This window comes from Aspergillus pseudodeflectus, assembly GCF_044049435.1.
Source record: "Aspergillus pseudodeflectus strain CBS 756.74 chromosome Unknown BJX68scaffold_22, whole genome shotgun sequence".
NCBI classification, from domain to species: Eukaryota; Fungi; Ascomycota; class Eurotiomycetes; order Eurotiales; family Aspergillaceae; genus Aspergillus; species Aspergillus pseudodeflectus.
This window is the reverse complement of record NW_027263798.1, coordinates 93,600-106,731: the sequence shown is the minus strand read 5'-3', so window position 1 is coordinate 106,731 and position 13,132 is coordinate 93,600. Positions and strand designations below refer to the sequence as shown.

Sequence of the window (13,132 nt, the reverse complement as noted above, 5' to 3'; positions counted from 1 at the left end):
GAAAGGAGCCAGGCGAAGCTAGCAGGAACCCAACCCTGAAATACCGGCCAACCTCCCCAGCAACGTCCCTCAATCAACACCATAACACCAGCATCATAGCCTAACAAGCGCCGAACCACCGGGCTGAAACGGGCAGTGAAAGCCCCACGAAACAGTACAGAAACAATGTAGCGTACATCCCAAGAACCCGCCGGGACCTCGCTTAAATAAAGTCAAGGTGAACAGGGAAGGTTGCCTTAATCAATCATCTGACAAGCATGGAGCCCATCTGCATTCCAATCATCCCTATTCGACTGATAAATCGAGCCTGCAACGCTATCATAAAACGTCCGAACCATAGTGGCTCAAGCAATAAACCCTTCATCCCCGGGTAGGAGGCGAAACAGCTTCTTATCGTGATATAAACGCCAGGTCTCCTTGTCATCGTCGTCCATGGGCTAGCAAATGCGCCCCAACTCTTGTCCTCGCTGGCTGCAAAAGCTCTTGTATGTTAACTGATACTTCTATGAAGCCGTAACGAAGTGTTAGTATTTGGATATGGAAAGGTTCATAGAAACCACGCACCCAGTGTTTCTTCTTCTTCCCAGTGAGACCGAAGTGCTTTTAGTGGGCAGTCTTAACCAAAACAAAGGCGTTCACGAGGGTTTCCATCGCCGTATTAAAGTGTGGGAGGAGTTTCTTAGCCCGGACCCAATCATTGTCCTTAGTATTATTTGGGTAAAAACCAGTGTATCACTCAAGCAGTGAGGCCAAATCGCTGGCGCTGCCCAGCATGCACCTACTACTGCAATCGGACCTCAAGCTTTCCAGCCAGCTTGTCCATCTCTTTCATGTCCCTGATGGTGCTCCGTACCAGGTCAACATCTCGGTCATGTCGGCACGCCAACACCGCCAGCGCCGAGGTCTTCCACAGCGGAACCCCGCGGCTTTCGCGGCTTCTATAGATTGTTATGACAGCAAACACGAGAGCAACGACCTCTATAGCCGTAGGACCAATCAGATAAACCCAACGAATACGAACATACTGGACGCTATCGATTCTCTCTCCCAGCGCCAGCTGTGCATTCGGCCCGTTACGCACACGGTCTGTCATGGCCATTGACATTCGTTCAAAGCGCTCCGCGACGTCCACGTTGCCGGTGATGAATGGCGCCAGCCCACGATTGACGTCGATTTTGGAGTCCCCTTCGATGAACTCGGAGACGATGATGGGAGATGTCAGAAAGTTGCTTAGCGCAATAACCTCCGCGGACCCAATCACAAATGAGGGGATGTCTAAATGGTAAACGGTTGACGCGTTGGTATACCGTATCTGCGACCCCACATCCCCTTCCGAGCCTTCATGCCACGGATTCTCAACGCCGAAATCGACCTCCGTGACTCGTCCAAAGGAGAGCCCGGTACTGCCACTTGCCGTCGCGTTCTGGAATTGGTATGCAGTGAGAGAGAGCGAGCATTCTGTCACGTTGATGAACCGCTGTTGGTAATTGAGGTCCGGAGACGAGCGGTACACGGCGAACTTGGCAATCTCAGGGAAATCTCGTTCTGGCTCCGCGAGGATACCCGAGGTAACATTCACCACGTAGCTGGTGGCGTACGAGGTACGCCACATGTGAGTGGCGAGGCCTATCCCACCGGGTGTTGTCATGTCGCAGGTTATGGGACCCTCAGTTGCGTTGCAGCTCTGTGTTTGTAGGCTCTCCTGCGTGACATTCCTACATTTGCTCTTGAAGCCAAGAGAGATATATGGCTTGGTCCACTGGCACAGCCCGGGGCAATTAAACTGGCCCAGGCTGCTGATCCCGTAAAGGCCTTGGAGGACGGCGGATTGCATTTCAGGGTCCTGCGGAACGCTGTCTAACATTCGTAAAGACTGGAAGATTAGCACGCACACATATTTCGCCTTGCAGGCAAAAGGGTTAGAAGGATCCTTACCGACTGTAATAATGGCGGATGATGCTCTGGGCCGCTGGAACGCGTGGGAGTAACCGAAGGCGACATTAATTCCATCGGGTCTGGCGACATTCTGCGGGACAAACTCAATGACCTGCTGGGCAAGCGGTGCAAAGCTGAGTCGGAAGATGGTGATCAATGCGCCGATGGTGGCCAAGTTCCATTTGACAGTAGTAACCATGAAGATGGATCCCCAAGGCCCACGGCTTGCTTCGTCGAAGATCTCAAAGTGCGAAAGTTTGTGCAGTCCATTTTTAAAATAAAGCCATTTAAGCTGCCCAATAAACTGGCTCACGCTATGCATCAGAGCCGCAGAGCAAAAGGTTGTTAGGGCTGATATGGTTGCTGTAAGGGATATGGGTGCGGTCCAGCTGGAGAGCGGTTTGTCTTCCATTTTTATAAAAATATAGATAATCCCCACTAGGAGCCCCAAGCTAAAAGTTAGGGTGCTAGTCTCGTAGAGCCATTCGGTGCGGGAGTACACTGGGTGTCGCTTATACTTAACAGACGCGAAGCCCAGTGGCTCGGATTCTTGATCGGCAAGGTGGGCAGGTGCATAACTGCGAGGTTTCCTGGTGATGCTGCTATCCAGCGACATGATGAGATGCAGTGCGTCGATTTCGTGGCCTTTGTAATTGTCAATGACGCTCTAGTGAGATAAGTTGGAAAGCAGGCAAGCAAACAACTGCAACAGCTGGGTCAGGTGGATTTAAACCCCTCCTTCGACTACCCTGGGCCTCTAGTTAGCCTGTGGTCAGAGTTAATGGGTGCGCTTGTAAAGCCTTGTGCGCCCATTGCTATAAATATCTCATACCGAGCGATTCGCTTTGTGTAACCTTGTCATCAAACCACAAACGGTTTACCAGGTTAGTGACGGGCGCTTACGCCCGATGCCAAAGAACACCACCTCACTCGTACATTATGAAACAGGATAAGCTGATCCAATTTAGACACTCTAGACTAGGGTTTACGATGTACTGACAGATCCATAGTAGGACAGGGTACTGTAATCCCCGAAGATATTTATCGCTGGCAGCCGCATGGGAGCAGAAAACTTCCCTCGTATTCCGCTTTTTGACCTTCAAGAGGGCTAAAAATAGTACAACTATTAGTACTGGAAAGCAGTCATTGGTAGAAATGTAGTATAGATGTTGATCTACCTGATATAGCAATTATCTGTGCATCTTATTTATAAACTCAAGCAGAGGCTCTCAGACTAGCCTTGAGCCCTACGTGGCTTCTTCCCACTTAACCGCTATGAATTCCCCTGTGCTCTCAACAAGGGGTAAGGTATTTATTGAACCCAAGCATCGAGGCGCAGCTGGGGTTTATTTCATATCAAAGATGCCATCAGCTGGTCGAGACTAGCGACACTTGCAAGAACGAGATGAAACTGAAGCGAATGATGAGTATCTGTTGCTAGCTTAATGTTTACATCCCAATTGTGCTTTCTCCAAACCATGGGAAAATGTTCGCACAAGCCTTCCGACGACATTTTATGAACCACCAATCCTTCTGTAAACAATAGAGCCGTACAACTATTCCAAGATCCACGAAATGGTTTTTGTAAAATATCTCCACCACTTTCAACAGTTTCCTCCATACATTGCCAGCCAGGAATGACCACAAGCCGCGGAGTTACTCCGTACGAATTGCAGTACTGTGGCTATTTGAGCTAACATGCATATGCATGTCCTGATGATTCCTCGCAAGACGATTGGCCACTGCCCGACGATCAGCTAGTCCCGGCGAAGAGTTCATCGAGGCGCAGGGGCCACCGGCGCCTGGACCCTGGCCTAATTTCGGTTGGGTGTCCTTTCACCCACCCTAGTGCGGGGTACGCTCCGTTGCCTTGTTTGCTTCTGGACATACAGAATAATCGTCCGCATAGTCAATAAATGCAAACGAACCAGGGGTTTGCAAGAGAGGACGTAATAGCCGGCACCTACGGAGTCGGGGTAAAGGGCAAGAACAAGGCGGGCGTATAAGGTTTGCACAGTAGTGAGCCTCACAACATGGATAGAAGCCCACCATCACACTTGGTGGAAGAGGCACGTCCGGTATACATTGGATCAGGACCTCGTCGGGCCATGGACAACGCCTCGATCCTCACCTTCGCCTCCTCTTCGAAGCGTCGCCTCGGCAATTCTCTCGACACGGATGTTCCCGTCCGCTCCCTCGCCCTTGTCTGTCTTCAGCGACAGCCGCGAGAACCTCCCGCTCAGGGTACTCCACGGCGTCGGCGAACAGGAGAGAATTGTCTTTGCTGCAAATGGTTCGGGTGAAACACCCATCGAGACGGCCGTCAAGCTGGCGACTGCCCGAGTTGTCCAGAGGCTCATCGAGAGCGGCGTGGAGATTCCCGGTGACGACAGCCTGGTCTCCCTGGCAGCGAAAAGGGGTTCTTTCCGCATTGTACTGCACTTGCTGCAAGCAGGGGCCAGCATCCCACGCACAAAGAACAGATCGCTGTCGCCGGAGATGCTCCAAGCTCTGCAGCCCGGATTCGAATCAGCGGATTTCAACGACCATCCAATGTCCATGGAGGAGGCCGCAGGTTCTTGAACAGAGGAATGCGCGCGCTGCTCAGGATGATCCTAGGCTAGCGCTCTAGCCAGCGAGCCCGTAAATCCGGCAGCGGTATGCGCGCGGGTACCTCTGGTCGGGGTTTCGTGAGACTAGCCAGCAACCCCGTGTTTAGGAAACTCCTCGTGGTGGCGGCGACCGCGGGGGATAAAGAATCTGTCAAGCTCCTGATTGACCACGGGGTGGATGTCAACAGTAACTTCGTGTTCTCACCAGCAACTGCGCTGTCCGGGGCAAGAGATCCCCTAATGATGGCTATCCGCGGCCGCCAACTAACGGCTGTGAAGACCTTGATTGAGCACGGTGCGCGGCCCAGTCCCCCTACCCCCGGTGTGGATGCCTATCAAGAAGCGGTGGCCCTCGACGATACCAGGATCTTCGATTTCTTTCTCAAACACTCCGGACCGCCAGAAAAGACCACATTAGTATCAGCGGCCGCAGATGGGAAGGCAAACCATGTTGCTCTTCTGCTGGCGGCAGGAGCACGTGTCGACGATCTCGTCTACCACGCATGTTTTGATAATGCGCCTCCCGGTAGGGGCACAGCGTTATACATTGCGTGTCTGAATGGGCATACCAAGGTGGTCAAACATCTTCTGGGAGAAGGCGCAAATCCGAACCTGGACATTAAGAGCACCAACGGTCTGGGTCTCCCACTCACTGCTGCTGCAGGCGCGGGGCATCAGGACATTGTCCGGCTGCTTCTTGATAACGGAGCGGATCCCAATGGTCATTCGATCACACCGACCGACGTAGAGACATCATCACAAGATGATGATGAAGAATGGGAAACCGATGTAGGCGAGCTGGCCCCGACAGCCCTGTCAGAAGCTTGCAGAAATAATCACCCGGCCATTGTGAAAGAGCTCTTATCGCAAGGAGCGACGATCTCGGTGGGGACAACCGATGTGGTCACGAATCCCCTCACTGTATTGTCAACAGGCCCTTGGTCGACAGCTCGGAAGGAAATGCTTGAGCCGCTGCTGGAAACTGCGTCAGAGGAGGCAGGTGACGAACCCAAACGGGCGGTCACAGACGCCTTGACGGAGGCAGCACTCGACCACAATTGCGACGCATTCGAACTTATAATGGAATACGTGGCTTCTAGCCCTTATACCCTCGGCCTTGCCTGTATCTGTGGCTCCGAACGGTCTGTACTGCGCTGCCTGGACCAGGGTGTCGACGTCAATGCAGTTAGCCCTAGTGGCGAACTGTCACTTCACCACGCAGCGAACAACATCAACTCGGACGTAGTCCAGCTCCTTATCGATCGCGGGGTGGAGGTGAACCAGCTCGAATACAGTGTCGAGGACAACGGGCAAAACAGCACTACGGCCCTCATGGCCGCCCTCTCCGGTTTCCTACTAATGCTACAAGGCGACCATACAAGCCAAAGGACCCGCGACCGACTGGCTATCCTTGACCTGGAAAGAATAGTGCACTGTCTTCTGGACAGCGGCGCCGACCCCAAACTTGGGTGTGACTCCAATCACAGAAAGGTCCTTCACATTGCATGCAGTATTGGCGACCCCAGCCTTGTTAATCTCCTCCTGGATCGAGGTGCGAAATTTGACTCGAGTGGTAGCTATCACACTAGTCCTTTATTCAGGGCTTTGGATTGGAACCGCCCAAGGGTAATCCGGCTGCTTTTGGAGCGGGGCGCGGACCCCAACGCGCCTCGAGTACTGGAGAGAGACGTTGGGGAGGATGAAGGCGGCGAGGAGGGCAATAGGCTTCAGACACCCCTCGAAGCTGCACTTGGGGACGCCGACAACATGGTCCTTCTCAAAACGTTCCTCCAGCACGCAAAGGGTCTGAAAATATCTGGCCGCGCTTTGATCGCAGCCGCCCAGACGCAGGACCCTACCGTTTCAGAGCTCCAGGTAATCCTAGAGTCAGAAGCGGGGAGCCTGGTTGACGGCATCCCCAGTGAGGTGCTGAAAATCCTGGATAGATCCTGGGTGGGGAATGATGATGCGGTCTGGGACATTGTTGCGCTGCGTAGTGGCGATCGGGCCAGGGTTGATGAGCTGCGCAACAAGAGACGAACGAGGTTTCCGCTCGGCGAGAGTTCTCGCCCAGCCGGGCTGCTCATGCTATCTGAGTACCGCACCATGATGGAAGGGGGTACATTCGAGGATGTGCTCTCGTCAGCTAGATCTGACCTGACTTGAATTTGGGAACTTCTTGATGGAGGGGTTACTGCTATAGCAAATCCCAGCACATGTGTATTTTAATTATACCGAGATCTAGTTTCAGATTGCTGTCACTTTATGCTAGTTCGGGGTACGCTCCGTTGTCTTCTTTGCTCGTCGGCATACAGGACAATAGTCTGATCGGTGGCTGACTGAAATTCTTCAGCTCGGGGTCACTGGCAGGTTCGGCCCTTGACCTACGAAAGAGTCTGAAATTAGAGGAAAAGGGAATACGCATCTCTGAGAGGACAACCTGGGCGAAACAGTGGATCCGATACATCCGAAGCGTCAAGCCACATACGTACCAAGGCACATTGTTGCTGCCCAGAGCCTCAGGTACCAAGGTACACAAATCGACTCGTAATGGGCTTCCTGGCTAAGTGTAGAAGAGAAGCTGCTCATCAGCCCCGCAGCCAGCCACATCCCCTCTGAATTCGGCTCCTGAAACGAAACACCCGAGCAGAAACGCTGCTGCCTAGAGAAATGAAATCGATCGACTGGATCGGATGAGTAAAAATTAGCGATCACCGAGCCAAGCTCCGCCGGGGCCTGGCCTCCATGGCTTAGCCTCTCACTACACCAATCGGGCACCGAGGCCGGCGCCATCGGGCCCACCAGCTGAAAGCTTAGGGGACGATTATCCGTGCTATTCTTCTCAACGTGGACCGAGGATGACACGAGCATTTGTCGTGGGTGTGCCCCGTGGCGCAGGATGCGTTATTATTTATAAGGCTGGTCAGAGCCCTGAGTGCCCCTCGTTTTGTTTTCTTCTCAGATTATTCTTATTGCTCACTCGACTATCTTCAAGTCCCTCACATACTTTATACAGACATCATGGGTTGGTTCGGTACGTTTCCCTCGTTCAATTCCTCGCCCTTGACGCGGCTAACCTCCCAATCCCCACTCCAGACGACGACTCCCACCAGGCTCGCTCCTACGAAGAGTTCCAGAACCTCGACCACCGAAACGAAGAGCACCGCGCCAAGATGAGCCACGAGCTGATTGCTGGTGCCGCCTCGTTCGAAGCCATGAAGGCTTACGAGGACCATGTTGCCCGCAATGGTTCGCATCCTCCATAACCCCAAACAATATTCTCCGACAAGGAAATATATCCGGCACGAGGGAATGAAATGCTGATAAATATCTAGGCCAGCCGCCCAGCCACCAGATGGCCAAGGAGCTCCTCGCTGGTTTCGCTGGGGCTTTCATCGACCGTGAGTTTGAGACCAAGGGGCTGGACTTTTTGGATCGCGAGCAGGCTAAGCGACATGCCCACCGGCAGCTGGAGGAGGCTTCTGCCCGTGACTACTATTAGACTTGGATTCGATGAATAAATCTCATTCTGGTATTGAGAAGAATCTTCTTGGTTCTTATGGTAAACCAAGAGGGAGGCCGAGGTGGTTCAGTTTCCAGGGATGGAAACCTCTCTGCGCTCTTCTAGAACAGGTTTGATCACGCAGCTTCAAGCTTCCCTTCAACCTCCTCGTTTGGCCGCCCATCAAACACAACAGCGACCTCTTCCAAGCTCATCCCTTTTGTCTCTGGGAAGACGAACCAAATGAAGATGAACCACACAGCTGCCAGAACCGTAAACACAATGTAATACTTCCAACCGATCGCTTCCAACGCAACAGGGTTCGCAAACCCGTTGAAGATGCTGCTGCCATATTGGGCGAAATTGAAAATAGTCAGACCTTTGGCGCGCAGAGTAAACGGAAGGATCTCGAGAAGATAGGCCATGGGAACGGGGTTCATAGCGATGTTGTAGAAGAAAAAGAACACGAATATCATGATCACGACTCCAATACCAAGGCCCTTGTTCTCCAGGTGCTGCTGCTCATTGACTGCAGATACGGCTGTCCAGATCACAAATGCCAGTGTAACTCCCGCAGTCGACACAAGAAACAGCGTACGACGACCCACACGGTCGACAAAGAAGGCAGCGCCAACCGCTGTGATGTAGTTGAAGATTTGCAGTACGCCGTTAATCACATTCTGCATCTCCGGATCCGTAATACCAATGTTATTCAAGACCGGTACTAGGTAATACGAGACAAGGCCATTGCCACACCATTGAATGATGAAGCCAAGGGAGAAACATATCAAGAGCCGGTGGCGATTGGCAGCTTTGACAGTCAGTCAACTTCATACCCCTCAAGGATAAAACCTGGAGACTTACGAGTCCGGATAAAGTGCATGTAGGAAGCAGACTGTTGAGACCGTTCGGCCTCTAGTGCCTCAGCAATCTCTTCCAGTTCGGCGCGCACCAGTTCATTAGGGTGTTCGGAGCCGCCATGGTACCGACAAAGAACTCGTCTTGCCTCTTCAGGTCTATTGTTTGCCATAAGCCATCGAGGACTTTCCGGGACCAGATAAATTAGTGCGAGCTGGATCAAGGAAGGTAGAGCTTGCAGTAGGGAGGGAATTCTCCAGCTCCATGAGTTGGGTATCCTGAAGGTACCGTAAGTCGTCCAAGCAGCAACGATCGATCCGAGATACTACCCTACCATTAGTAAAGGCCTCAATGGCCAGAAATGCGAGTACGTACCCATGATGTGTTGTATATCGCAGTAATGATGCCACGGTGACTTGGGTAGGCCAGCTCAGCGACGAGCGGCGCCGCAGCAGTGGCCACGAAAGACGACCCGATGCCAATAATGACTCGGGATCCAATGAACATCCCCAGGTTCTGCGCACCTCCTTGGAGCCCTGCCGCCAGTATAACAAGAAGAGATCCAATGGCAATGGGAGGTCGGCGCCCAAAGCGATCCGTTAGGTAGGGACCGATTGGGAGAGCACCAGCGCTTCCAATAGTCTGAGCCGTCGTGACCAGGCCTAGCATACCGCCGGAGGGATGGTCAAAGTCTAACAGTACGAGATGTCGGTGTCAGTTTGTAACAATCACCAGCCAAAGAGGGTCGAGCGAAGTACCATTCTGCCACGCAGGCACAGTTTGAACCCCGTTGAGCATGCTACCATCAAAGCCAACCAGGTAGCTCGTCAAGAGCGGTACCATCAAAAGAAGGTTGAGACGGAGAAGATGCGGCACTCGATACCACGGCTGCTCGGGCCCTGACGCAGCTTCCTGGACATTAATTCTCGGGGCGAATTCGAGTCTCGTGTCAGAGCCGGGGCTCGAAGGTTGCTTGTCGGCTAAGTCAGGCATGGTGAACAAATTCCGTTGCAAGGGATAGCTCCAATACTGATGAAATAACGGCTGCGGTCGATACAAGGAACGATCTCTACCAGACCTGGAGGGTTCAATCTGTATTTATATTCAGGGGGTCGAGAGGATGGCCTGTGGCCGCCAGCGAGACCAGCGACTCCGACGGCACATACTATGCCCAATTGATCAGAAGGGCACATGGCAGACGCCTGCATGAGAGTATCCGGGGAAATCTGGAGTATCGCAGTAGCGTGTTGCACGACTCAGTCCACTTGAAAGAGACGTTGAGGCTTTGATTTCTGCAACCAAAGTTTCGAAACTCCCGCGGCGAATTCCCCACCATCTCAGGAGTGACGCCGCGGCCAAATTGTGGGGACGTGACCCCTGCTGGGATTCCGCAGTTTAGCCGGAGGTTGGAGAACAGGTCTACTTAACCTGCTTCTGCGAGCCACGCTGGGCACTCAGCACACACCGATCCGTGAGCGACTTCACCCAAATGGCACCGATCGTTGACGTCGACAAAGCCCTCGCGGAGCTGACTCTCGACGAGAAAATCCAGTTGCTCGCGGGCAAAGATACGTGGGCAACGCATGGCATTCCTCGACTCGGAATTCCCTCCATAACGGTGTGCATCATGACTTTCCTCTCTAAGACATGATGATACTGACTTGCAGACTTCTGATGGACCTCACGGTGTGCGAGGCACCAGATTTTTCAATGGTGTAAGATTCCCAGGCGACTTCTTGTCAAATACTGACCGCTCAAGGATCCCGGCTGCCTACTCCCCTCGGCCACGGCTATGGGGGCTACATTCGACCAGAGGTTGATGGAGAAAGTTGGCAAAATGCTGGCCCAGGAAGCCAAGGAGAAGAAGTGCCATGTGATCCTGGCACCTACCGTCTGCCTCCAGCGCTCGCCGCTCATTGGAAGAGGTTTCGAGGCGTTTGGAGAGGATCCGATACTGAGTGGCCTGATGGCATCAGGCTATATTAATGGTGTCCAGAGACATGGAGTTGGAGTGTCCATTAAGCATTACGCTGCGCATGATCAATCCGCCATGTCCCTTGAGGATGCAGTACGCGCTTCTGAGCGAACTTTACGCGAAACACACCTTCTCCCGTTCCAACTAGCCGTGAAACATTCAGATCCTTGGTCGTTCATGACTTCGTATCATCGGATCAATGGCAAGCATGTTTGTGAGGATCCTTGGTTGCTCAATGAAGTGCTAAGACAGGAATGGGGCTGGGACGGGCTGGTTATGAGTGACTGGTTTGGAACATACAGTACCGCGGAAGCGCTCAACGCGGGCATGGACCTCGAGATGCCGGGACCAACTCGCTGGCGGGGAAGTCTATTACATTGGTCAATCATCTCCAGAAAGGTCAGGAAATCGTCAGTGGAGTCTAGCGTGCGCAACCTCCTCAACCTGGTGAACAAGGTATGCGAGCAAGATTCGCTCGAGAGCGACCAGGCGGCAGGCAATACGGCAGAGAAGCGCAACCTCTGCTTAAACGTTGCCCAAAGCTCGGTCGTACTTTTGAAAAACGACCACAACGTGCTACCCCTAGATGAAAAGGCAAAGCGGACGTATGCACTGATAGGACCAAATGTTCTTTATCCAGCCGCCAGCGGTGGCGGCTCTGCGGACTTGGTCCCATACTATGTGAGCAAGCCAATAGATGCCATCCGCGCCATAGTTGGGGATGAGAACGTCAGGTTTACCCCTGGCTGCTCGGGTAGGCTGTGCTCCGATTCAGCTACACCTCGATGGTGCTGACATGAGAATAGGCCATATATTCACGCCACTTCTGCACGACAACATTAGTATTCCAGGATCCAGCGACCCAGGATATGCATTGGAGTGGTTTGCTGAAGATCCGCTCGTGCATCCGGAAAGAGAAGCTGTGGCTTCAACAAAAACTACTCAGGCACAGATGTACTTCGCGGACAGCATTCCAGCAAACGTTCCATCGAAATACTGGCTGCGTGTCAAGACGACATTCAAAGCGACGCAATCAGCAACACTGCAGTTCGGCTTGTGCGTCCTAGGAAAAGGTCGAATGTGGATCAATGGCAAGGAGGTCATTGACCTGGCTACCAGCCAGCCGACAAAGACTTTGCAGACCCCCATGTTCAACCAAGCCAGCATGGAAGTCACCACAGACATTGAGGTGCACGCGAAGCAAGAGTACGAAATAACGGTTATCCTGCAAAATGAATCTGCAGAGGCCGGAATTGGCGCTCTGAACCAGGGGGGTTTGAGGATTGGTTGCTGTGAAAAGCTGGACGCCGAGCGCGCATTGGCTGAAGCAATCGAGCTGGCCAAGTCTGTTGATTTCCCTATTGTCATTGCTGGCCTCAATGCCGACTATGAGAGTGAGGCAGTGGATCGAAAAGATTTGAAGCTCCCCTTAGTGGTTAACAGACTTATTGAAGAGGTCATGGCAGCCAACCCGAACACGGTAAGTGGTCCAGCTCCTGATAGTAGCACCGCACTGCTAAAGAGATCTCATTCAGGTTATTGTAACTCAATCTGGATGCCCGATCGAAATGCCCTGGGCGAAGACCACCCCAACGCTGGTTCACGCATGGTTTGGAGGCCAGGAGACGGGCAACTCAATTGCGAATGTGCTCTTCGGAAGAGTAAATCCCAGTGGCCGCTTGTCTGTGACATTCCCGGAGCGTCTGGAGGATACACCAGCCTTCCTTGCCTTTGGTAAAGGCACCCGCGAAATATTCTATGGCGAGGGAGTCTTTATTGGGTACCGGTACTATGAGAAGCTGAGGCGGCCGCCTCTCTTCTACTTTGGACACGGTCTCTCATACACCACTTTCGAGTACGCCAACCTTTCTGTTCCACCAACCGTATGCCTGGACGATGAAAACCAAAGCTCGTTTGATGTGACAGTCGATATCCGCAATACAGGTGACCGAGATGGACACGAGGTGGTTCAATTGTACGTTCAGGACGTAGAATGTGTGGCGGCAAGACCGGAGAAGGAGTTGAAGGCCTTCACGAGGGTCTGGATTCCTCGCGGCCAGACGGTTGTGGCGCGGCTGACGCTGGACAAGTACGCGTTGTCGTACTGGGACGAGGAAACAGAGGCATGGTTGGCGGAAAAGGGGACCTTCAGGGCCATCATCTCAAGGAGTGCAGACCCAAGGGACCACGTGTTGACCCAGAGTTTCGAGCTGACAAAGAGTTATTCGTGGTCGGGGGTCTGAGAGGGTC

The 13,132-nt window shown here is 52.9% G+C and overlaps 4 protein-coding genes across 4 annotated transcripts; 2 read left to right on the top strand and 2 right to left on the bottom strand.

The window, feature by feature from the left end:
* Positions 1 to 781: 781 nt before the first annotated feature.
* Positions 782 to 2,551, bottom strand: BJX68DRAFT_275911 (DUF3176 domain-containing protein; the record flags this gene model as incomplete). Its single annotated transcript, XM_071047955.1, has 2 exons — positions 782 to 1,857; positions 1,936 to 2,551. 2 exons carry the CDS (start codon positions 2,549 to 2,551, stop codon positions 782 to 784), a joined length of 1,692 nt encoding a protein of 563 aa, XP_070898872.1.
* Positions 2,552 to 3,968: 1,417 nt separating this feature from the next.
* Positions 3,969 to 8,049, top strand: BJX68DRAFT_266961 (uncharacterized protein; the record flags this gene model as incomplete). Its single annotated transcript, XM_071045659.1, has 6 exons — positions 3,969 to 4,139; positions 4,204 to 4,510; positions 4,576 to 6,666; positions 7,564 to 7,581; positions 7,644 to 7,796; positions 7,883 to 8,049. 6 exons carry the CDS (start codon positions 3,969 to 3,971, stop codon positions 8,047 to 8,049), a joined length of 2,907 nt encoding a protein of 968 aa, XP_070898871.1.
* A 48-nt stretch (positions 8,050 to 8,097) lies between these two features.
* BJX68DRAFT_94509 (general substrate transporter) lies at positions 8,098 to 10,113 on the bottom strand. The gene is made up of 4 exons (XM_071050057.1): positions 9,666 to 10,113; positions 9,283 to 9,599; positions 8,914 to 9,232; positions 8,098 to 8,860 (listed from the first exon to the last, which is right to left on the bottom strand). Exons 1-4 carry the CDS (start codon positions 9,898 to 9,900, stop codon positions 8,187 to 8,189), a joined length of 1,545 nt encoding a protein of 514 aa, XP_070898870.1. The 5' UTR covers positions 9,901 to 10,113; the 3' UTR covers positions 8,098 to 8,186.
* BJX68DRAFT_275909 (beta-glucosidase H) lies at positions 9,987 to 13,127 on the top strand (the record flags this gene model as incomplete). The annotated part of the gene is made up of 5 exons (XM_071047954.1): positions 9,987 to 10,525; positions 10,575 to 10,622; positions 10,667 to 11,636; positions 11,689 to 12,362; positions 12,418 to 13,127. The coding sequence occupies exons 1-5, from the start codon at positions 10,397 to 10,399 to the stop codon at positions 13,123 to 13,125; spliced, it is 2,529 nt and encodes an 842-aa protein (XP_070898869.1). The 5' UTR covers positions 9,987 to 10,396.
* Between the last annotated feature and the right edge of the window lie 5 nt (positions 13,128 to 13,132).